The sequence below is a fragment of the Apium graveolens genome, chromosome 2 (genome assembly GCF_009905375.1).
Source record: "Apium graveolens cultivar Ventura chromosome 2, ASM990537v1, whole genome shotgun sequence".
NCBI lineage: Eukaryota > Viridiplantae > Streptophyta > Magnoliopsida > Apiales > Apiaceae > Apium > Apium graveolens.
Window position 1 is genome coordinate 25,805,753 of NC_133648.1, and position 27,048 is coordinate 25,832,800.

Below are 27,048 nucleotides of genomic sequence, written 5' to 3' on the forward strand. Positions count from 1 at the left end.
TAGAGAGGTAGAAGAGTGAAAATAGAGGGTTTTTGAGATGTGTTTCATCTGTGTATCTACACCTTCTGTTTTCTTTCGGTATTTATAGTATAAGAAATGAAAATGTAACCGATAGACTTAAATATTGTATTAACTCAGCCGTTACAGAATATAATATTTAATCTCAGCCGTTACAGAATATATATATTAAATTCTCAGCCGTTACAAAACATATATATTTAATTCTCACCCGTTACAGAATATATATATTAAATCAGAGTTGACCAGCTCATCCCATAAAAGCCCAGTCAAGTCTAGTCCACGTATCAATAAAGTTATTTTTTCCGGTTAAAACAATATGAAATCAATAATTAATTATTAAATGAATCTCATAACTTTTTCAGGTTCCCGGTTTAACTTAATTTCTGTATGGATTTCATTAAGAAAATTTCTTAAACCCGTATATGAAAGTTTAAGTTCTCAAGGAACAACTTACCATATCATTAAATCTTAGAATTAACATCAAGAACATAATAAAACTTATTATCTAAAACTCCATTTTTCTAACAAAAACATGCACAAGCATGCATTATGCTCCATGCTACTCAATAGTCCAATGATTCCACGCGCTCCTTCCATTTAAGCTCCATGGTAACCCACCGATTCATAGCATTCTCTACATTAGCCTCATATTCTGCTCTCATAGCCTCAAGGTGTATTACTTTATAATTTTGAGCAGTGGCATCCTTGTGTAACGCCTTAGCTTCTTCCGCAAATTTGTTAATCTTAGCATCTATGGCTTCGTTACTAGCCTGTAACTTGATTATCTCGTCCAAGTTATGATCTTTCATTTGCTCCACAAGCCTAGCTATTACAAGCAAGTTGGCATCTTTCTCTTTCTCCAACTCTACCAGATTATACTCAACCTGGCGATAATTGCCCAGGATGCTCTTTAACTGCTCTCTCTCTTTGGACCTTGCAAGAGGCATAACCATGCCTCGGTTCACTTCTTTGTGAAGCTCATAGGCTCTACTGGTTAAATTCGGTAAATCCCAGCGAAGAGTTACGAATCCCTGCTGCAGGTGTGAAGGGATTCTCCTACAAGCCAGCAGAAAGTGCAAGGCTTTATTAAAATTTTCGAAATTTGAATCATTTGCGAGGTCTAAAAGGCGTCCAGACAAATACTTCTTGAGAACCTTCTCATGCTCCTGAATGATCTCTTCATCCAGCTGAATTTGAGGAGGAAGCACCCTGTATACGTCAAACTTGTCTTCTTGAATTTGTTCCTCCAAATGGTTGAAGAACCCAACCATCTCTGCAGAGACTGACCTAGGAGCTTGACTGTAAGAAACTTGTGAGCTTGACTGACCTGGGAGCTTGACTGAACAATCATTCTTGGAAGGAAGTTGCACTGATTTGGTTATGGTGTGAGAAACCTCCTACATGAGAAAGAACAGAAAAAATTAACTACCTGAAGGGTGAAGCAACTTCTAGCTATAGCTTTAACAAAAAGCACATACTATGAAACAATTGAGCCAGATTACCTGAGATATAATGTCCTCCTTTTGGAAGTCACTTTCAACTGGGGTAAGATCACATCTCAGTCTAAACATCCCTCTACGGTCCTTGGATTGGCTCCTCGAATATACTTTCTGTGTAGCAGGATTGTACTCACTTTCAAGGTCAAACGATGATCCCAGATGTTCACTTTTTTTGGACGAATCAGAACTTATATCCATATACTCAGTTTGTTCACAAGATATAGGCTCTCCTCTGTGCGTTGAACAATGGATTCACACTTCATTAAATAGTGATTAAAAAACGTTTATGCTAGTTACATAATAAAGAGCTTATCATCCAAACAAGCATCAGTTCAGATTAGACGCATCTCGGCAGAGACAGACCTGAGCAATTGACTGCAAGAGCCTGGAGAATCATTAGAGGAAAGAGGTTGCACTGTTTTGGTCAAAACATGAGAAATTTGCTGCATTAAAAAAGAATGAAAAAATGAATAAAGGGAGGGAAATTGCTAGCTATAGCTTTAACAAGCACATAACATTATAACAATAGAGCCAGAATACCTTAGATACATTGGCCGCCTCTTGGAAGTCACTTCCTATTCGGTTAGCATCACACCTAAGACTAAAAATGCCTCTCTGGTTCTTCTTTGATTGACGCCTAGCATACACATTCTGTGTAGCAGGATGGAAGTAACTCTCACTTTCAAGATCAAATCCTGGCTCTGATCCAAAGTCTCCACCTTCTTTGGATGATGAACCAGAATTGATATTTACACACTCAGTTTTTCTACAACATATAGACTCTATGTTATGAATCAAATATAGCTTACACTTCATTACATAATTAGTAATAAAAACCTTATTATGCTAGTTACAGAATAAAAAGGGGTTATCAAAACGAGCAACAGTTCAGAAAAGATGTAGTTCGGGATTAGTTTGCTAAGAGCACATTCAGATCAGAGGTAACAGTTAAAATATTCTGATTTAGTTGTATATTGTATATTTTAAAATAGTTCTTAAGAAATTTAAATGGAGACCACTTTTTTTTGGAGACCTTGTAGACCACTTATGTTCTGCAAGTTAAATATTGCAAAAAAACATTGCAAAACATATAATTTTACGAATCATGCTCTACAAAGATCCTTATTTTATTCAAAATCTTGAATATCATATATGTACAGCATGTAAAACATTACAAAAATATTTTATTCTGCAAAACATGTTAAGTTTGCAGAACATTTGTTCAGCTTGCAGAACATACACATTCTACTTATTAAATTTAAATGATCTTCAATAATTTTAATGAATTAGTGATACTCGTAAAACATACATCACAAAATAATATATTTTATAGTGTTTTGATTGCAGAACATATGTGGTCTCCAAGGTCTCCGATGAAAACGTGGTCTCCATAAAACTTTTTTATATATATATGTATATATATATATATATCGGACAAGGCTGAGCAGTATAAGCTCCAGGATATCATTTAGACCCCTTCAATAATTTGTCTGTAAAAGCCATCTGGATCTCTTAGATTGAGTAGGGAGTAAACAATAAGTTTACTAAAGCCTTAGCTCAGAGAAAAAGTATACTAATCCCAACCCCATTTATGGTGTTGGACAAAACAAGGAGGAAAACAATGGAATTTGTACAAGAACAAGTAAATAAATCAATATACAAGCTATCTTACTTGGGGAAAGCATCCAAGTTGTCCAAGACTTGTCTCATTGCATAAAGAATTAATTTCTTTACCTGTATCAAGCAAAAAATTCCAAGGCCACGAATGCAAATTTAGGACAGAAAACTACATTTAGTAATAAATAAATATTTTCAGCAGGGGATCAAATATGTTATATTATAATATAGTGTAAAGAAAATTTGATAAAGTGCGAGATGAAAGAAAAAGGATAGTGAAAAGATGAGGCACAGTCTATACCCCTAATTTGTCTTCCTTGGCACCATGCTCTTGGGGAAGAACACGAATTTCCTCTGTTAAACGGAGGCATGCATCTAAATTTTCAGGTGACACAAAGCCAGTTGACACCTGTATACATGACTAAAGATAGCGAACATATCAGAAATGTGTTAAAGAACTAGTATTTATGGACACCATAAAGTTCGGAAACTCAAGCCATGGTAAAATATATAACTAGAACTATGAATAAAGTATACACTATCTCATTTTTATATAGACACTTCCTACAATGGAGAGCAACATAACTTTTGAATTTAACATATAGTTAAAAGAGCTAAAATAATGAAATAAGAGCTCTACTAGCAAATAAGGTTGCAATGGTTGACTAAAGAAGAACTCCCATGGCAAACTCACTTTCAAATTTCTAACTTGAAAAGGACAACCAGCAGGAATAAAAACTGCATCTCCTAAATTTTGCACCACAGTCCACGGTTCAATTCCTATAAAAAGAAAAGAAATTATTGAAAGCAGTTCTATATGAAGTAACTATATAATGTAATGTACCTATAAGTATACTCAATAAATGAAGACTTGCCATATTCCTGCTTAAGTCTCCTTTTATGATCCGAATCCAAGAAAAATGCTCCATCATGAATAGGGTCAAAAACCTGACAAACAAAAGATTAGTATCTCACTTTGTTCTTATCAGTAAAAACAGATCAAAACAATATTATTCATCCACCTCCAGAAAGCTATGGTAAAAGGGTACAAGTAAAGCAAGAGAAAGCTTCCTGCACCACATCTCCCATTATCTAGCAATACATAATGAAAACCACAAAGTACAAAAGTTTTGGTGCTGCTGGCTACATATTATTCGTCCTTTCCTCCTTCAGAAACAGTTATATCCTTTCTAACAAATAATTCTATCCTTCCTAATGAATAAGAAATTCGATGACAGGAGAGGTAGTAGACATCTAGAGAATACTTCATGTCAAAGTTCAATATAAACAAAACAAACACAATGGGAAAGGCTAGTTAAGTTCACTGTAAGATATCATATATCTTCTCGGGAAACCATGCATCAAGTAGTTCTACACTACCTGCTTTACCGGCAAACAATATGTATGCCTGAACTCTCCAAAATGTTTACTCAAATATTCTTTTAACTTAGACGCATCCTCTCTTCGATAAATATCCCAAAGGGCACCGCTCTCTGCCTTTTCTAATTCTTCTATATCATTGTGTTCCTGCTGCTGCTGCTCCAAGCCAAATTTTCGATTTAAATATAGTTCTCTCTGATCCTGAAGATGGTGCTTTTCTTTCAACTTTTTCACTTCAGCAAGCTCTGAAGGAGTAAATGTCATCTCTTTAATATGCGTGAGCACATACACCTTTGACAGAAGACAAAGTCGTAAGAGTGGTTACTATATATAGTAGCTTTAAATACAATAATGTAAAATTTTGAAAGAGAATCAAGAAGAGTTCCAGGTCAAATACAACTTACTAAACTTAGAACCCAAAAAAGAAGTTAAAAACCATATTTTACTCGCTATCCAGTAAACAAGCTCTAGTATTAATTAGATACTCTAAAGTAGAGCATACCACATCCGACTCATGACAGTTAATTTTCTTTACAGAATCTCCGCGTCCAAGTTCCTGGGAAAAGCCATAAGCGGCATACAGCTTTGGCCCTGTGTCTGGCGTCAAATGGTCGTTGGGTAACTTCACAGCAAGATTCAAGTAGCCGCTATGTGGATGTGTGTACTCCTTAAAAGGCAAAGCACTTATGAACTCCACGTTATGACGCGGAAGATGATCTTCCAATAAACCAGATGGAGGCCAATCATTCAACTTGAGCATTTGGGGCCAGTCAGACAAGTCAAGTATACCCTCTGAATAACCTTTAAAGAATGAACTTACACTATAATCCTCCTGCAAGACAAATAATAACTGAGTTTTACAATTAGTAACAGATTATTATAATCAAATAGTGAGTTGCATATGTACGTTTGTGAGTTATATGATACGTAAGAACAATATATATAACGCCCGCTTCATTTAAAATCAACAGTGTAATTTCAAATTTAATAATCAACAAGAACAAGGTGATTTGAGATCATACACCTTATAGGGTACAAAACCTGTAAATTTAACATTCATCGAGGTTAAATAAGGTACCTTCAGGACAAGGTATGAAGATTTACATAAGAGACTAATAAAAATTGTTAACTGACAAAAAAAATAAAAGATTTAAAAACTATGACCAACCTGAATCAAAGTCAGGAGGCTTCTCTTCCTTGCAAAATTAAATTAAACCGGACATATAATTCTAGTGATGTAGATGCTAACATTTTACACATAAAATAAAAAGTTGATTCATGTAGAAATCTTTTTTTTATATGCTATTTTCCTTGATTTGATTAAGCCCTTGCTTCCGGTTAGTTCCTTGCGGCATGTACACATGTAAATATAACTGTTTGTAATGTCTAGATGGTTTTTGGTTTTAAATTAACTTCAAACTCTCCAAGGTTGTGATAAAAACGCCACAATGAAGATACTCATAGACCTTTAAGGCTTTAACCGACTTACACTTCCTAGCCCCCAACTAAATTTATACAAAAAAGAGACTAGGAACTATGAATTTCAAATTTTTTTAGTGCCTGGCAGAAAATCTAAAACATCAAATTTGGGATCTAATATTTGAGTTGGTGAAAAAATTATTGACTAGAATCTAACACTATCATCTCTGTATGTCTGTTTTAACATAATCCCATCATTGAACAGTATTTAGCTAGAGATTTGGATTGTTTAAAACGTTAAATTACCCTTCTAAAATTTTAGAAAAGGCTACACCATTTTTACTTGTTAGATTTACGCACTCCAAAACAGTGGATTCAGCTATATAAAACATTACAGAGGTAAAGATTTGCTTGATCGAACAGAGAAAACTGTGTACACTATAAAAGACAGAAATAAACTTACCTCGCACCAATTCAAGCAATTAACGACAGCCAAGTCAGTCTGAGACTTATCGTGCATTGCTCGTGACATCACCATTGGCTCCCAGCTTAAACCATACGTAGTATCAAGCACACCACTAATGATTACTGGTTCTCCTTTTAACCAGTGGGCCTGAAAATGCTTCAGGTCTCCAGCTTCGATGTCTTTCGCACTTGGAGAGAACAAGCAGTTGTCTTCAGAGTTTTCTCGAGATGCAGCTTTTCGTAATTTCTTTTTGGCATTGTTATCATATGCCAATTTATAACAGGGAGACCTGTGTACAGGAGTTTCTGGCAAATCATTCAGCTTATACAATTCATATACCTTTTCAGCTTTCACTAACATGTCTGAAAGCCAGTTGTCTGGTAAGACTTGGTTCAGCTTCAGAATTCCTTTACCGCACCCACCAATACTCTCCGGTGGACAAGATATACTACCATCCTTGTTAGGTTTCCATTCCGGTTTTGCCTTCACTAAATCACCGTCCCTCATTTCAGTAGTTGTGCCCAAATTTCCGTTGCTAAGAGGTGCACATGTTTCACCATGGAGATAGCCCACCTCAGGAACTACATCTTGCATTATTTCCTTCTGACCGTGCAAACAGCAATCACGCAACTCCTGACAACAAGTGATGCAAAGATCATACGAACATCGTGTACAGCTCCGGTGGTAGTCAGCAATAGAAGTTCTACAATAATCGCTGCACAGGACATTGCTATACTAAGCAGAAATGCTCTCAGAAAGATATACAGATTGCAGTTAGCAGGGAAAAGGAAAAAAAAAGATATAGAGATTCTAACCAATTCATACGCTCATCAATGGGACAGTAAGCTATTTGAACTTTAACGTCTGACATTGACAACCCTTAGCAAAACAAAACACAGATCAAGCCACTCAGGACAGTTAAATGATTGGAAATAGATTTAACCTACTGTAATCAAACAGGAGCAATAATACATTCCTTCATAACTAAATAGTAAACGGAAAAAATCTTTTATTAGGTAAACGAGTAAAGAAAATATCCAGCAAAATCCAAAAATGCACAATAAACATCAGGTAATCTGCAATTACACAATATAGCAACTATGTGGCTACCTTTTCTAGCATGATGCAATTATCTATATTTTACAGCCAGTTATGAGCAGTACCTCCAATCTTAGCCTCCATCTCTCTTTCCATAATTTGTTGTTCATGGATTTGTCTAACGAAAGGGAGAAGCCGTTTCAGGAGATATTTTGAGTGATGGATTTTGTCATCTTCACTGAGCCTAGTTTCGTTCTAAAACAAACATCCAAAGCAGTATATAGGTTATATACACATGATAAGTTTCAAAAATACAGCAATTATTCATTAATAAACAAGTTTTAGAATGCCAAAGAAACAAACTTTAATGGGAAAATCTAAGCGCAAACAGCTTTTGCAGTTACAGATGTCTCGGCAAAAAGGACAAGCCTCCACAAAATCCTCCTCATTCATATTGGGATAGCTGTATATAAACGAACCAAATATTAAAATATACAAAACACAAGAAGAACTCATCAAGTGCACCATTAATATGATGAAACACACCCAAACATCAAACTTAAACATAATAAATAAGGGAGATGGTCAGGGCATACTATTGATGCAGCATACCCTATGGCATAAACTTTCCGCGGTATGATATGCTGCAACAATTGTAATCGTAATGACCAGCCCCCATCAAAAATATTTATCAGAACATGTTCTTGATATCGTTGTTGTGACAACATTCGGCTCATACTTAAATTTAAATTTACATGAATACTTATATGATAAACAAATAAAACACTATTTCATAACTTGTTGCAATTCTAAACATCCATCTCTCACAAATAAATTACCAAGAAATCAATACTTTAATTATTTTACACATGATTAAAAAGAAAAAAAGGGGAATATACAAAGGTACATACTTATTCGAAATGCAGCGAGTACAATATCTTTTCTTCTCACACTTGCTGCAATTCACAACACGCCCTTTATCATTCCTTTTACACTGATGACAAGACTTCGCTTCACCATCAGCCCCGGATTTCTCCTGCAAATCACACCAGATATTTAAATCAACAGGAACAAAAAGTCATGTTTCAATTTTAAAAAAATGTAAAAAAACAAGACACTATATCACTATATAACCCTTTTTTTATTCTGAAATCCTGGTTCCGTCGCTGACAAAATCTCTTAAAAGTTTACGAGAAAAAAAAATAAAAACAAGAAAAGGAACTTACAATTTTACAGCGTTTTAGTGTGTAGTTGGTGGTGGTGGATGAATCTGAGGAATCAGAATCAGTAACTTCAACTACAGCTTGTTGAACAGCTTTTCTTTTGCTACCACTGTGCGAGGTTCCCTCCATTACAAATTTTTCTTTTTAAATTTCTGCTTAAGTGACTTTTCGTATTATATTTCTTGCAGGTTCTCCCAGGATTTTATAAACTACAGAGTATAAAATTTACTATATTTGATTGACAGGATTTTATTATTGTAGATAGATATCTACTCCTCGGATTTTATTTTAAATATTTGGAGACAGGCGTGTATGTAGACAGCTACATGGAAACTGTACATGATTACACTTGTCAGTGGGCCCCTACATTTTTGCAAATAGTATCGAGGGTACTCTACTCCTCTATCTGTTAAGGGAGGTGTCATAAAGACGTATTTTGAACTTAAATATTTAATATTAATGCTATTTTCAGTATAAAGATATACATGAACGATACTTTTTCCAGATATTTTGATTTTTTAGTTGTCAATTTGATTAATATGGGGATAAATATTAATAATTATTTATTTGTTAACTAAAAAAATTATTCCGTATTAAAAAATAGGATCTCAAAATTAGGCAAAGGAGAAAAATGATTATTTTCAAAAAAAATTGTTAATTTTAAAAACTAAAACCCGAAACACAAAATATCAACCGCAAGGATTTGAGAAATTAAGAACACACAAAATATTTAGGCCGGCTTAATTTATGTTAATAAAATAAATTATTATTATAACTCTAAGAAAAACATTGCTTTTACTTGAGAACAAAAACTTGAGTTGGCTCGCAGAGAAAAAGAGAATTACAATTTAAAGTTTTATATATTTACACTCAACTAAAGGATGGAATGTACACATATTAATAATTTAACTAGCATAAGAACCCATACGATACACGGGTCATTTTCTAGATTGTTTTGTACTACCATAAAATTATATTAGCAACATTTTTTATGATTTTCTTATTGGAAAATATTATGTAACGTATAAGATATATCAAATGTATGTTGAGTTTTTATCAATGTGTATGAAAGGCATATGTAATAGCCTATTTGTTTATTTGAGGATTTAACTCAACTCAAATAAGAATGTAACAAGTAAATAGTAGATCTACCGTCAAAGAGATCTCATAAAATAACATATGTCAAAGGATTCAGAAACAATGTTCATCTATAGACTTGAGGAATTACTTCACTGGAAGAAGTTCAAGAAATTCATCAAGCCTCAGTGATATAAATCAAGATTGTGGATTTAATCAAGTTACAGAGATCTTGTTAGGGTATCAGATAATTACAGGGATTTAATCTGAAAAAATCAAGTTATCAAAGTCAAGACATGAAGAAATGTCACGAAAGTTAGTCACTCATAAACCAGACAGTACATCGAGTGTCAACATTGAAGTGGTGGAATTGATTCATAATTGACAGTGATTTTCAGAAGAATGGTTGTTGTTCAAGAGTAGTATTAATTCTCTATTAATTAATTAAGTCATATAATTTAATTAAGAAAATAAATTATATCTGCAAAGATTAATTTATTGATTAATTGAATTAATTGATTAATTAATTATGAATTAATATTATGAATTTTCAGAATTAATTTTGAATTTATATTCAATATTAATTTAGCCTGACAATCAATTGAACTGGTATGACAATCAGATTGTCATACCGAAAGTCATACTAATTCAAATTGATTGTCATACCGAAAGTTTTACCAGCTATGGGATTGTCTTTCTAGTTCAACATATTGTCATGCCGATTGTCTTGCTAGTTCAAGTGATTGTCTCACCGATTGTCTTGCTAGTTCAAAAGATTGTCTCACCGAAAGTCATGCCAACTATCAGATTGTCTTGCCAGTTCAATGAAGTTTTGTTGATAAAATCATTTAAAAGACAAGAAGAGCAGCAGACAATTAACATCGCAGAATACACTTAACCAACTCAAGAACAGAACAGAAGCAGCCGCCCAAAACATTTCATCTCTCTGCTGAATTCAAGACCATCAATTTCTAGTTTTAAAGTTAAATCCAAACCACTAGAAATCATTCTCTTGTTCTTGTGTAACTATCTAGTGGATCAAAATCCCTAGAACTTAATCTCAAATTACTTTTAGCATTTGATCTTTTTATTGCAAAAATAGAAAAAGTTCATGTCGAATTTATTCTAGATTTGTAATAATTTATTTGAGATTAATCCCTTGTAAACGATACCGTTGTTGTAACACCTTTCAAGTTTAATAATAGTTTTATTTAACTTGAATTTTGTTTCACTTTTTTATTCCACATTAAATTCGATTAAACGGTATAGTTTGTATTCAACCCCCCCTTCTACAAACATATTGGGACCTAACAGTGTATGATTTCCATGTAATACATTAATAACGTACATAATGTTTATAATATAGCTCATTAGTCGAATTATATATTTTCTTATTTACGTCGTGTAATTTATATATACTGAATGAATACAAGCAGGGTAGTCATAGTACATTTAAATGAAAAAGATTTAAAGTTAATTTATAGAATTTTTTCAGTATGTTCATAAAAATTAAACTAAAAAATAACATATATGTTTAATACAGAGTCGGATAATTTTTTTGAGATTTGATAAAATAAATCACGAGTAATAAGATATTTTATTAATAAAGTTAATACTAATTTATAACTACCTTACTTAATTTAAAAAGATTAGTAATGTTCAAATAAAGTCGTCAACACCTTCAATCGTATATTCAACAAAATAAAATTTATACTACCGTTAATATAAGTTGTTTTTTATGGAAAATGTTCTTTTAGATTTAACGTCTATGTTGATGTTTTATCATTGCTAATATATTAATTTATTAACTAAAGTTGACACGACTCGGTTTTAAATCTGTTGTACAAAGTTTATTTATAAGATGTCAGATTATTGTCAATGTCATAATTTATCCATTCAAAATTGACACAATTCACCTAGTTTTCACCACATTGAAAAAAACTAAGATCTAATTGATCATTCTCATTTTCACAACATAAAATAATTTGGTTATTCTCTTTAAGTATATCAACATTAACATTGAATCTTCTAAAATTAGTAAAGATAAAGTCATATGTTTGTGTCCGCAAGTGTTGGCTCAGTTGGTTAAAGAGGGGATAATTATCCTCTTGGTCACAGGTTCGAATCCCACGGGAGAAGAATTTATGATTATGCCTCATGAGTCAGAGTCTGTCGCTTAAATGCGGTTTACCTTGGTTCACGTGGTTTGCAGGCTATTACGTAAACCCGTAGGGTTTACCCAGTGCGCACCCGAAACATAGCGGTTGCGGGTTACCTACGATAAAAAAAAGGTCATATGTTCATGAGCCCGTAAGGGTTGACTCAGATGATTAAAGAGGGGATAACTATTTATATGAAAATTAACAATAGTAAATTACTACTATACTAACACAATGAGGCAGTTATATAACTAAAAATAAGAACAAGGCAATAGCACCAATAACGAAAACAAAACACGAAGGTCGTAAATAAAATATAATCAGCAACTGTAAAAGAAAAATAAAAAGAGAAAGAAAGCTTAGCGTAATGAAGCTTTCAATCACAGCTGAGTCACCAATTCCTCGAGAGGAAGAGGCTGTTCTTGAAAAATTTATTGCTCTCACTTACTGTATTCAGAGAGTGCAATAACCCTCCCAGGATAAAACAGCAACAGCACAGCGGTTCACAGCAACTCGATGTACAAACAGCGATCAGACCTCAGTCGCCAAAAACTATGCTAATCTGTATAATTTTGGAGGAGAGAAAAAGAGGAAGATGATAGCTAGGGTTATACGTATGTATATTTCAAGGTCCATATTCCAAAACGTTTTGTTCCGTATATATATTACATCCCAAAACATAACTGAATATGTTATATTAATTAAAATAAATATTCTGACTTAAATGCATTTAATGAATATTTTCAAAATCAGAAATAGCCCATCCCCGATGGATAATGCTTAGTACACCGATGGATAATCCATACATTGTACATCGATGGATAATGCTCATTTAGTACCCCGACGGATAATGTACACTTTGTACCCCGGTGGATAATGCACATTTTGTACCCCGACAGATAATGTACACTTTGTACCCCGGTGGATAATCCACACTTTGTACCCCGACGGATAATTTACACTTTGTACCCCGGTGGATAATGCACACTTTGTACCCCAACGGATAATGTACACTTTGTACCCCGGTGGATAATGTACACTGTGTATCCCGGTGGATTCAGTTCAGTGCATTACACCAAATCCTGATATTCAGATTCAATATTCATATTAAAATAATATAATAAGTCAATGAATATTATAATTAAACATTAAGTAAAATTCCTCGCTTACTTAATCAATGTGGGACAAACCCACACAACCCTTTTCAAACTACTAACTCCAACTCAATTTCTTTATAGATTACACTAAGAAAATGACTTAGATCCAAACATGAAAGTTTAAGTCCTCAATACAAGGAACAACCTCCAACAATTAGATTTAGGAAATTACATTAAGAACATGTCTAAAATATGCCTCAAACTTTCCATTTTCTAACACTATCCTCTTGGTCACAGGTTCGAATCCCACGGGAGGAGAATTTATGATTAATTAGGCCTCCTCAGCCAGGGCATGTCGCTTAAATGCGGTTTACCTTGGTAATCATGTTCTATAGAACATGATTAGTTTGTAGAACATACATCTTCATGTTGTAGAACACGTACATGTTCAACTTGTTTAACATTAATGATACAACACCATTATACATGTTCATATCATGGAGTTTATTATTTTAGTTATAAAATTAATAAAAAAATTAAACACGAACCATTAGATTAGATTATAATATTAAGTTAGGATTTTGAATTCGAGGACTCTAAAAAAGAAAAGGAGACTCCATGGATAATGTTAGATAATGAATCACACACAGGGGGTGAATGTATTTTTGTGTTTTACTGCTTTTCTTGAATTGTTTAAGGTGGTGAACAAAGTAAATTAAATCTTGTAGTGAAATGTGTTAATACTGAAATTAAACAAGTAAGAACAGTGGACACGGATCTTTCAAAACTCACTTAATTTTATATTAAAATTAAGAATGTTTTGCTACAAAATTTCTAGGCTCCTTGTTGATAAAGAGCTTAGCTTCTTCCTTGAAAGAATACAAGATTTTTCTTATCTAATTTGTTACTTCTAACAAAGCATCCAGTGTTTACTTTATAGAACAGAAAACACTAGTTATTACACAGCATGTAACAACAATTAATAAACCCTATTTTTAGATAATCAAATCTTTCTATTTCTATCTTAGTGTATCTTTGTTAATCTTGCACGCCTGTGACTTTACTTTTCCAGTTAATCTTGGCATTTGATCTTGTACTCTTCATGCTTCTTTTGTAGACTTGTCAATCCAACTTGATTAGATTGTTTGTTGATTGATAATCTTGGATATTGAACTGGTCAGCATTTTGTACTTTGAGTTTTACCTCGAGATCTTCAGTTTGGTATATAGAGAACTTGACATCTCGATAAGTATAATGGCTTATCGAGATCTCTCATTACTCTATAGATGTTTTGACTTGTAGAGGTCTCTGAGTTCTCTATAAGAGAATTTAGCTTGTCGAGATCTCTCATCTTTGTGTCTTCACTTTGGCTTATCGATATCTCTGAGTTCTCTAGTGGCAAATAGACTTATCGATATCTCAGAGATCTCTAGTGATATTTTGACTTGTCGATATCTCAGAGATCTCTAGTGATATTTTGACTTATCTATATCTCTAGAGTTCTCTAGTGAAGAAATGATTTGTTGATATCTCCAATCTTCATGTCTTCAATTTGGTTTGTCGATATCTCTAAGTTCTCTAGTAGCTTTTCTGACTTGTCTATAAGTCATTCTGGCGTTCTCGAATGACTTCTTGATAACACTAAATATGTGACTTGTAGAGATCTTGACTTAGAACATTTTTCTCAAAACAGATTTATTCAACTCCAAACTTCTTCATAATTCTTCCGAGGCATGATCTTCTTGATCTTCTTCCAGATAGAATTCTTAGGCTTGATACTGTTTACAGAAAAAGACTTCAGTCTTCCCTTGAACTTAAATGTTTTTAACATCATCAAATCTATTAACTTCTATATTTTTGCACAATTTACAAGTTGGGGGAGATTGTTAGATATACTTGAGATGTCATGTCTAATATGTTTCATGTTTAGTTTTCAGATCTTAACAAATAGGAAATTGTTGTGGATATGTTGTGAACTTGTTGATTTTATTAATAAAACACCTTGGTAGATTTTACTTAGTGAAAAATGTAGCACTCAACGGATAAGGATTATAGTACCGACGGATGACTCAATACAGTCCCGACGGATGATGATTTATTATCCATCGAGTGAGTAGCTTGTGTAACAATAAGTCTGTAGCACATTTCTGCATACACATTATTTAGATTCTGTAGTAGTACTCAAGTCATGTTGACTTTAACTAGATATGCAGAATAGGTTGATTAATTGTACATAGATGATGTCTTGTAATTCTGCATAAATAAAATGAAGTCAAGTGTCAGATAGCTACCCGACGGATAAACAACAATGCCACTCGACGGATGATCAAAAAGGCAACCCGACGGATGATCATGAACCTGACGGATAAAGAATTCAAACATCTGTTGACAGTGACAACACAGTCGAGTGTATGTAAATGGAATGTGGAAGTCTATTCAACTGGGTTTTAGAGAACAAAGAAGCATTGTCATTTTCATGCTATTATGAAGATATTCAAAGATGCTGGAATAGAGTAATGAAGCAGCATAGTATTAGACTTGATAGGTTTTGTTTTATTATCTTATCTTATTACTTTGTAATCTTGGTGATATATAAACCAAGAAGTAACAAATAGAACAACAAGCAACTAAGCAAGAATTTCTCAGGGAAACAATTGTAAGTTGTATTTTTAGCATTTCTCTGCAAACTTAGTTGTTCATATTTGTAAGCAGCTGTGAGCAAATCTTGCTACACAGAGTTCTCTTGATATAATATATATCTCTGGTGGATACTTTCAAATCCACCAGAAAGTTTTTAAAGACTTGTGTTTTTAATTACTTGTGTTTTGATTCATTCCAAGTTATTATTCCGCACTCTGCAAATCAATTCACACAGATATATATTTTAAGTTAGAATACTTTTAAAACCAAGAAAAACTTTCAAGAATTCCATTCAACCCCCCTTCTGTAATTCTTGTTGCATTGTTAGGGACTAACAATTGGTATCAGAGCAAGCTCTTGATAAACAAAGAGTTTTAAGATCATAACAAAATAGCAAGATGAACAAGAAGGATGTTGGAGTCAAGATTCCTTTTCTGGACAAAGATAATTACCATCACTGGAAGGTAAAGATGCATCTTCATTTACTTTCTCAAGATGAGGCCTATGTAGATTGCATAGAAAGAGGTCCTCATGTACCAATAAGAGCTGCAACTGGAAATGAGCCATCTGTCCCCAAGCCAAGGCATGAATGGTCTGATCCTGATATTGAACAAGTCAGGAAGGATAAGAAGGCCATGAATATCATGTTCAATGGAGTTGATGGTGATATGTTTGACAACATCATCAATTGCAAAACTGCCAAGGAAGTTTGGGATACAATACAGATTATCTGTGATGGCACTGAACAAGTTAGAGAAAACAAGATGCAGCTACTAATTCAACAATATGAGCACTTTCACAGTGAAAATAATGAGTCTCTCACTGACATTTTTAGTAGATTTCAAAAACTACCAAATGCTCTGAAATTGCATGGAAGGGTATATCAAACAAAAGACTACAATCTTAAATTCCTTAGATCTCTTCCAAAGGAATGGAAACCTATGACAGTCTCATTGAGAAACTCTCAAGATTACAAGGAGTTTACTTTGGAGAGACAATATGGCATCCTGAAAACTTATGAGCTTGAAACAGAGCAAGATGAGAGGATGGAAAGAGGAAAGAAGAAAGGAGGATTCATTGCACTAGTGGCTAAGTTAGAGAAAGAGAAGGAAATGAAGATGGAAGCTGTTGAATCAACTTCAAAGGTCTGTGTAAACAAGGGAAAGGGGTTGATAGCAGAAAATGAAGATTCTTTGAGCCAAGATGACATGGAAGATATTGATGAACATCTAGCATTTCTTTCCAGAAGATTTGCCAAGCTCAAGTTCAAGAAGAACTTTGGAGCAGCTAAGCCAAATAGAAACATGATGGATAAATCAAAATTTAAATGTTTCAAATATGGCTTAGCAGGGCACTTTGCCAGTGAGTGTAGAAAGACAGATTCCAGCAAAAAGAAGTTTGAGCCTGTGGATTATAAACAGAAATACTTTGAGTTGCTCAAACAAAAGGAAAGGGCTTTCATTACACAAGAGAATGACTGGGCAGCAAATGGTCTGGATGAGGATGAGGATGTCAGTTATGTCAATCTAGCCCTAATGGCCAAGTATGATGAAACAGAGACAAGTTCTTCAAGCAATCAGGTAATCATCACTAACCTTGCATATTTATCTAAAGCTGAGTGTAATGATGCAATAAATGACATGCCTACAGAACTATATCATTTGCGTGTTACACTTAAGTCTCTTACTAAGGAAAATGCTAAAATCAAATAAAACAATTTGTTTTTAAGTGAGAGGAATAATGTGCTAGAGTCTCAGTTCATTGAATTTGAAAAATTAAGAATTGAGTGTAAAATTGCTAAAGATGAATTAACCGAGTCCTTGAAGAAAGAAGAGATCTTGAAGAAGCAGCTTGAACGAGAACAGGAGCTGATTAAGGCATGGAAAACATCTAGAGATGTTCATGCTCAAATCACCAAAGTTCAAGGTATTGAGTCCTTTTGTGATGCATCCTGGAAGAAGAATAAGGAGAAGCTGGAATCCAATTTGGTGGAAGGATTGCTAACAGATATAGACTCGACGGATGATGAGGGTCATCCGCCGGATAAAAAAAAGGGTTATCTGTCGAGTGATATAAATACTCATCCATCAACTGTGAGCAAGCCTGTTAGTAAAGCCAAACTTGTCAAGTTAAATGAGAAATATGGATCAGTTTCCAAGAATTTTGTTCCAGGAGAATCCAGTCAAGTGAAGAAGGAGAAAAAGGCTAATGTTGGTCATATGACTGTCAAGCAATTGAGTGACAGACTGAAAAAGATTGAGGTTAAAACAAAGGCTAAAAAGAAAAATAATAGAAATGGTAAAGTAGGAATTAACAAGCATAACAACTACACACCTGATAAATATGCTCCTATAAAAATCTGTGTCATTTGTCTGTTAATTGCAAAATTTCCATATCTATGCCACCTCATTTTCCCAACATGAATGCCATGCCTTCTATGCCTATGAATGTTATGTCTACACAGAATATGAATGCATAGTTTGCTAATATGCCATTTGCACCTAATCCTTATTATGTTGCATTTAGTATGCCACAAATGCCAATTAGCATGCCTTACTGGAATAACATGTTTGCTAATAGCATGTCATTCCCTGCTAATCAAAATATGCATGATAATTCTGCTGTAATGAATGGTTTCAAAGGTCCAACTCAAATGACTAAGGATGAATCTAATATCCTCAAGTCAAATGAGATAAAGCCTAAGAAACAGAAAAAGAAAGCTAACAAGGCGGGACCCAAGGAAACTTGGGTACCAAAATCAACTTGATTTGATTTTGATGTGTGCAGGGAAACAGAAAGAATCTATAGTACTTGGATAGTGGTTGTTCAAGACACATGACTGGTGATTCTACCCTGCTCACAGAATTCAAGGAGAGAGCTGGCCCAAGTATTACTTTTGGAGATGACAACAAGGGTTATACTGTGGGATATGGCTTGATTTTAAAAGACAATGTCATCATTGAAGAGGTTGCCTTAGTGGATGGTCTCAAGCATAATTTGATAGGTATCAGCCAGCTTTGTGATAAAGGCAATTCAGTAACCTTCAACTCAGAAGCCTGTGTTGTGACTAATAAGAGGAGCAACAAAGTGGTTCTCACTGGTGTGAGAAAAAGGAAATGTATACCTAGCTGACTTCAACTCATCAAATACATAATTTGTTACTTGTCTTCTCAGCAAAGCAAGTCAGGATGAAAGTTTGTTATGGCACAAGAAGCTATCCCATCTAAACTCCAAGACCATGAATGAACTAGTAAAGAAAGAACTGGTTAGAGGCATTCCTCAAGTGGAGTTTTCTAAGGATGGATTGTGTGATGCCTGCCAAAAAGGAAAGCAGATCAAAGTATCATTCAGAAAGAAGCTTGATTCAACAATTGAAGAACCTTTGCAACTGCTCCGCATGGATTTGTTTGGACCAGTCAATATGTTGTCCATCTCAAGGAAAAGATTTTGCCTAGTAATTGTAGATGATTTCTCAAAGTTCTCTTGGACATATTTCCTAAAGTCTAAAGATGAGGCTAGTGAAATCATCATTAATCACATAAGGCAAGTCAATAATCATCTTGATTTCAAAGTCAGAAGAATCAGGAGTGACAATGGAACTGAGTTCAAGAATTCTGTCATGAGAGCATTTTGTGAAGAAAATGGGATCCTGCATGAGTTTTCAGCAGCAAGAACTCCACAACAGAATGGAGTAGTAGAAAGGAAGAACAGATCACTTATTGAAGCTGTAAGGATAATGCTTGAAGAATCTAAATTACCAATATATTTCTGGGCTGAAGCTGTAAATACTGCATGCTACACTCAAAATATTTCTCTGATTAATCAAGCAAAATGCATGACTCCCTATCAATTGTTCAAGAACAAGAAGCCAACTCTAAATTTTCTTCATATCTTTGATGCTAAAGCAGATGAAGGAATTTTTTTCGGATATGCTGTTGGTAAAGCATATAGAGTCTATAATCTAAGAAGCAACATTATTGTGGAATCAATACATGTTGTGTTTGATGATAAAAAGATTGAAGGACTGCAAGATGGAGATTACCATGAGAGCCTCAAATTTGACAATGTGGAGATGGTTAATGATGACAGTGATGATGAAAGTGATCAAGAAACAGTATCAAAGGATAATGCAGAAAAATATACTACCAATGAAGCACAAAATTCAACATCTGTCGAGTTGCATAATGCTTCATCCGTCGGGAGACAATCTTCCTTATCCTTCGGGAGACAACCAGCCTCATCCGTTGGTACTCAAAATTCACCATCCGTCGGGTCATCAAAAGAAGTTGGAAGTCAGAATAGATCACTTACAGAAAGCTCCCCTTTCTTAAATCAAAGATCCAATAACTCAGGGGGAGTTTCTAATAATCAAAACTCAATCACACATCAAGACAACAATGAGGCCTCTTCATCTAGAGCTAATCTACCTCAACAAAGGAAATGGACAAAGGATCACCCCTCTGAGCTTATCATTGGTGATGTTTCTTCTAGAGTTCAAACAAGGAGAGCAACTCAAGAAGAATGTCTATACAGCAGCTTTCTTTCTATGGAAGAACCAAAGAAGGTAGAAGAAGCATTGTTGGATCCTGATTGGATTTTAGCTATGCAGGAGGAGATAAACCAATTTGAGAGGAATAAGGTATGGAAGCTGGTGCCCAAGCCTAAAGAAAAGAATTCAATTGACACCAAATGGGTATTCAGAAACAAGATGGATGAAAATGGCATAGTAGTCAGGAACAAAGCTAGATTGGTTGTTAAGGGCTATTGTCAACAAGAAGGAATAGATTTTGTCGAAACATTTGCTCCTGTTACAAGACTTGAAGCCATCAGAATCTTCTTAGCCTATGCAGCCCATGCCAATTTCAAGGTCTATCAAATGGATGTCAAAAGTGTCTTTCTGAATGGAGATTTGGAAGAGGAAGTCTATGTCAGTCAGCCTCCTGGTTTTGAAGATCCAAATTTTCCAGAATATGTTTACTATCTTTTAAAAGCACTTTATGGACTAAAGCAAGCACCTAGAGCCTGGTATGACACTTTGTCAAAGTTTCTTTTAGAGAATCACCTCACTAGAGGTACTGTAGACAAAACTCTTTTCTTTAGAAATGTTAATGGCTCTAGTATACTTGTTCAAATTTATGTAGATGACATTATTTTTGGCTCTACAGATGAAAAACTTTGTAAAAAGTTTTCCAAATTGATGCAAAGTATGAAATGAGTATGATGGGAGAACTAACTTACTTTCTTGGTTTGCAAGTTAAGCAAGTTAGTGATGGAATATTCATTAGTCAAACTAAATATATTTATGATCTTTTAAAGAAGTTTGATCTAATGGATTGCACATCTGCAAAAACTCCCATGGCCACTGCAACTAAGCTTGAATTAAACTCTACTGAAAAGTCTATGGATATTTCAAGTTATAGGGGCATGGTTGGCTCACTTCTGTACTTAACAGCTAGTAGGCCAGATATAATATTTGCTACATGTTTGTGTGCTAGATTTCAGGCTGATCCTAGAGAATCTCACTTAGTAGCTATTAAGAGAATTTTAAGATATCTCAAGGGAACACCAAAACTTGGCATTTGGTACCCTAGAGATTTTGGTTTTGATCTAACTGGTTATTCAGATGCAGATTATGCAGGTTGTAGAATTGATAGAAAAAGTACAACAGGAACCTGTCAATTTCTAGGAAACAAGCTTGTGTCCTGGTTTAGTAAAAAACAAAATTCAGTTTTTACCTCTACAGCTGAAGCTGAATATATTGTTGCTGGAAGTTGCTGTGCACATATTTTGTGGATGAAAAACCAATTGCTAGACTATGGTCTGCAAGTGGAAAGAATTCCCATTTTTTGTGATAACACAAGTGCAATTTCCATCACTGAAAATCCATTGCAATATTCAAGAACAAAGCACATAGACATCAAGTACCACTTCATAAAGGAACATGTAATGAATGGTACTGTGGAACTACATTTTGTTCCAAGTGAAAAATAGCTTGCAGATATATTTACCAAACCACTGGATGAATCCACCTTTTCAAGGTTGGTAAGTGAGTTAGGTATGCTAAATTACTCTTAAATCTTTTTAGATAATTTGCAAGTTGTAATGCAGCCAGAAATTTAATTGACTTTACAGTCTTGGATGAAATTTTGGCTAAGTCAAAATTTACATCTCGACGGATGATCATTATCCATCGAGTTTGATCATCCGTCGGTATATGTTTTATTAATAAAATCAATTACTTTTCTGGAATATTTTATGACTCGATGGATAAACTGATTTATCCTCATCCGTCGAATTGTCTAAATCTTAGACGTTAATTCCCTGAACTTTATCCATCAAGTATACTTACAGTTAATAAGTATAACACGACGGATAATTGAAGGAAATTTTTACAGTTTATTTTTAAACAGCTATTTTGGGCAATTCTTATTGGTTACTTTATTTTACTTTATTATTTTTGACAGTTATTTTTGAGATAGTATAAAAGCTTAATTTATTTCCATTGCTTTTCTTTTATCATTCTCAAATCATCTGCTCTAATTTCTCTCTTTTTCAAAAGCAATTATCATCTCTATCTCTGCAATTTCCACTCTCTCTAACAATGGCACCAGTCATCAAGATCATGTCACAAACTGGATACATCTATGAGAAAAACAACTTCACGACTCTAGTAAACAAGGGGATTCAACATTCAAGTGACTATCACAAAATGATGGATTTTGTGAAGAACTGCAAACTCAATTATGCAATGCTAGAATCACCCACCATCTTCTGTGAGGTTGTTGAAGAGATGTGGACGACTACTACATACAACTCTACTGATAAGACCATCACACTCACTATTAAGGGTAAGGAATTATGTATCAATGGTGATGTTATTAAAGCATGTTTCAAAATTTCTGATAACACTGTGACCTCACCACACACAGATACTGATATTGTTAATATGCTTAATTCCATGAACTATGAACTCTCTACTTCTAAGTTAAGTGATATTAGGAGGTTGGGTCTTAGGAAAGAATGAAGTTTCATGTGTGATGTAGTTACCAAGGTCTGTTCTGGTAAAATCAGTAATTTTGATTCTGTAAATATTTTTATGCTTAACATGCTTTACATGCTAGTTCCAGATAAGTTCTTTCATTTTAATGATCTTGTTTTGTTTGAGTTGGGGTTTAAATTAGGGGAGTTAAATAAGAGGGGTGAAAATGTTTACTATGCTAGATTTTTCATGATGTTAGCTAACTACCTCTCTGAGGGAATTGTGCTTGAGAACCCAACCAACAAATTAGATTGTTGGGTTCAAGAGAGAAGAATTATTGTAGATTTGAATAGGGCAATTCATCATAGAGAGATGCCACTCTTCTATTTCCCTGTAATGGAAGCACCTCAGGTAAGCGAGGTAAGTTTATCTGTCTCTACAATTCCAATCTCACAGATTTCTTTGAATTCTAGTGTAGCTATGGCAACTGTGTCAATGATCTAACAGTTTCCTACCCAAGCTACTAAACCATCAAAAATTTCAAAATCCAAATTAAAGAAAGCCCCCTCTGGTACCTCTCAAAAGATGCCAGTTGTAAAATCCACCAAACCCAAAGAGGGGAGTGTGAAGGTGGGTAAGGTAGGTGAGGGACAGGGTGAACATAAAAAAACCCTAATGATAAGGTTGGAGAGATGAGTGTTTCCCAGCCTAGCCACACTGCAGTTTCCCAACAAACTGCAGTGCTTAAAAAGGACAAAAGCTCATTTCTAGCTGCATCTTCCCAAAAGGATGTGGCTATTGAACAAAGCTCTCAGCGAAGAGCACAGGCCAAAAGGGTAAGGGACACTAGCTCACCCCAAACTTATGCCAGAAAGAAGAAATCAAAAACCCTTGGGGATGCACAGGGTTCACACTGTGCAAACTGGTGTTAAAGACACAGTCAATGCACCTTCTCAAATTCAGTTTGATGTGGCTCCAATAAATGTGGAGTCACGGCCAAAATCTTTAGTTATAGAACCACCTCACACACCAAATTCTCCTACAAACTCTCTGGATGTGGATATGATCAACACATCTATAACGACTCGTGTATTTTTGAATTTTTGAATTATTTATATATGTGATTATTATGGAAATTATTTAATAAAATATGTATATTGGTTTTGACCGCTATGTGTTGCTTGATTAGTAGTTATAAGTGATTCATGGTGTACCGGGTTATTCGCGTGATTAATTTTGGAGTTGTATTGAATTGTTCTCAATTTTAAAAGTGGATTTAATGTAAATTTATTTGTATAAATATTTGGAATATCTCTAAAATTGTTTTTATGGTCTTATAATTACAATAATTATTTTTAGGACTTTATAAAATTGAGAAATCAATATTTCATTAATTATTTATTTTTAAGTGATTTTCTGAGTATGTTTAATGGTAAAATCCATATTTAATTATGGAAATCTTCAAAAATTATGAAACTTATATTTTATTAAGTTCATATTATTCTGAGAATTTTAAAATTATTTTGGGAATTTTCGGGATTAACTTCACCCGCGCGTCGATTCATTTAATTGTTAAAATCGGGTACAAAATTGTGTTTCAGAAATTGTTTTAAAATTATAAAAACTACGTTTTTATTTACTTCGTGATATTTCTAATATTTTACGACTATTTTCATGATTTTCTGAATTTGTTTTAAGTGCAGCTCGAATCGTTAATTGTTAAATGCGGGTACGAGTTATATTTCAAAAATGCTTTAAAAATTATGAAAAGTTTATTTTATTAATTTCGGGATATTTATAAAATTTTAAGAATATTTTGGGATCATTTGGGTTAATTTTCATTCACAAGTTATTCCGTTAAGAGATTAAAGACGATATAATATTGGGTTTCCAGTCGGAAAAGCGGACACGTGGCAGTGCCCTGTTAATCTATTGAAACGTGGCAGCTGTTGGTGATTTACAAAATAAAAACAGAACATCAAAAATATGTATACACAAAACACAGTCATGTTCTTTAGCCTCTCTCTCCCTCTCGGTTTCAATTCTCTGAGTTGAAGCTTTCTTCCCTGTGATTTCTATGTTCTCCTCTCCTCACTTCGTTTTCCCATTTCTTCCATTTCCTTTCCCCGTTTCTGTTCTTGCTGCGGTTTTCTGGCACCGCCGCCGTGACTCCGCCTCGTTCCGGTTGTTTGTTTCCAGTAATGATTTCGACTGTGGCTTCTAGTTGTGCTTGTGGCGATTTATTTGCATATATATATATATATATATAAATACTTATATGTATATGTGTTTAATTGTGTTATGTGGGTAATGGTGATGTGTGTGTGCGTGGGGCGGCCGTGAGTGCAGTGGTGTTGGGGATGAAGTTCTTCGACTGTATGCGTGCTTAATTTGGGATTTTTAATTATTTTACCATTATTATTTTCTGCAGGGCTTTTGATTAATATTCGTGATGTTAATTATTTGCGCTGAATAAATTTCGAGGATTAATTGGCGAAATTTATTTGGAAACCCGAAGAATTTTCGGGCACCAATAAATTTTGTCGCCGTCCGCGATGAATCGTTATGAGCGAACGGTGGACGGTGATGATATAATTCTGAGTCCTAATATTTTAAAATAAATAAATTAATTCGTGAAATTATCTTTGAAATGAGAATTTAATTTTTACATTAAAGTCGAGTACGTAATTTAGTTAACGAATTGTGATTGGATTGATTGTTGGGTTGAACTGGTGGTTGGGATTGTGGTTGTTGTGAATTGGATTGTTGTTATTGAATTGACGTCGACTGATGTTTCGACGGGTAGTCCGATAAACAAAGGAGACGCTGCCCGATTTCTGGGAAACTGAATTATGTAAATACGGGAACGTATCCAATGATTATCGGGACGTCGAGTGACTATATGTATATGTGTATGTTTTATATACGAAACTTGGTTGTACGATGTAATAAAATATTTTGCCAAACCGATAACCCTGATTTCATAAAATAAAGAGTATATATATTTTTTTACCGAAAACAAACACCGAACCGATCTTCGAGATTGTGAACCCTATTTGTTGTGTGTGCTATTATAATATTCATAATTACGAGTCGGGTTTGAATATCGTTGGGTAAGAATTAGTATCGGGGATATGTCAAGCATACCTAGACATCTAACGTAGGGTATTTCGACCCTGTAGGTTATAGTCGGGAACACTGAAAGTGGATGATGGACTAAAGATAACCTAATGGTTAGTCGACGAGCTTAGTAGAGTTCAACTAAAAAACCTGAGTATTGAGGTCGAATCCAATGGGATCTAGTGGTTGGACGTTAAAGCCTGAGCGACAGAGTCGGCTCAGAACTGATCAGTAATAGTTGTAAAGCCTGTTAGGCAAGTATTTCTGAACTTTTCTCCAAAATACATCGCAAATATTTTTGAACTGTTTCATAACATGTCATTATTATGCAAAATAACTCATGTTTTACATTGCAAGTGCTTTAAACTATTTACCCTTGAACCCTGATTCTTTCTTGATCTTAAGCCGTAAGCCTTATTTTTTGTAAACCATCCTTTGTTGATCCTCAGATACCAAATCACACAAATATGATACTACTCCCCAAAGGTATAACTACCAAACACCAAACAATGAAACAAAATTGTTTAAAAACATAGAAACTTTTATACTCCAACCATTCTTTATAACATCAAAGAACTATACCTTGAAAAACCATTATTTGTCTAATACATGATCCTTTTACAGGCTGAAAACCGTTTCTCATACATACCTTGATATACCCTTATGATACTCATGAATCGCATTACGCTTTTGTACAAATGCTTTATCAATGTTGATTATGATCTTGCTTATTGAATTGCATTGTTTATTACACTGAATTGTTTTAGAATTAGATAGTTTTCTTATGAGGACCAGATTCATGGTCAGACCAGATTCGTGGTTGAATTAGGCCAATGTGTGCCTTGGATCCGGTAATTAGAGCAGTGATGTGTGCTTTGCTCGGGGTTAGTGCGTGACTGATCAGCAGCCTAACCTTGGCTTTAAAAACTTAAAATGAATATCCAATTCTAATGGTTAGTTAAAAAGAAACTTGATTCCTCTGAATCATTTCATTTGATTATTGCTTAACCTCAGTTATCCCTATTAAGGCTTGCTGAGCTAATTAGTTCACCCTTGCGATTCTTTTATATATTTTACAGTTGAAAATAATATAGATGATAGTGAAGTTCCTCAGTCCAAAGTGCGGGCTAAGGTTCCAGTTGAGTTGGATCGAGCTAGCAGAAGCTTCATGCGGTAGAGAGATAGTCAGATTGTAAGAATAATTTTATTATCAGTTGTAAGTTAAATTAGTTGGGATTTGGTACGTTGTAATAAAGGTTAAGATTGTGGCTTGTTTTTATACTTTAACCTATTGCGATCCGTGGTTATGTGAA

The 27,048-nt window shown here is 34.3% G+C and overlaps 1 protein-coding gene across 4 annotated transcripts; it reads right to left on the reverse strand.

Annotated features, from left to right (window-relative positions):
- Positions 1-407: 407 nt before the first annotated feature.
- LOC141707157 (lysine-specific demethylase JMJ26-like) lies at positions 408-8,927 on the reverse strand. 4 transcript variants are annotated; one of them, XM_074510180.1, is made up of 16 exons: positions 8,667-8,927; positions 8,352-8,476; positions 7,804-7,903; positions 7,566-7,695; positions 7,218-7,281; positions 6,400-7,117; positions 5,020-5,349; positions 4,518-4,808; positions 4,013-4,085; positions 3,832-3,917; positions 3,439-3,558; positions 3,193-3,254; positions 2,061-2,286; positions 1,884-1,963; positions 1,524-1,752; positions 408-1,418 (listed from the first exon to the last, which is right to left on the reverse strand). In XM_074510180.1, exons 1-16 carry the CDS (start codon positions 8,790-8,792, stop codon positions 585-587), a joined length of 3,594 nt encoding a protein of 1,197 aa, XP_074366281.1. In that variant the 5' UTR covers positions 8,793-8,927; the 3' UTR covers positions 408-584. The 4 variants fall into 4 exon arrangements, with proteins under 4 accessions (XP_074366281.1, XP_074366280.1, XP_074366279.1 ...); XM_074510179.1 differs by having other exon boundaries at positions 3,439-3,546; positions 5,020-5,367; XM_074510178.1 differs by having other exon boundaries at positions 5,020-5,367.
- Positions 8,928-27,048: the final 18,121 nt, after the last annotated feature.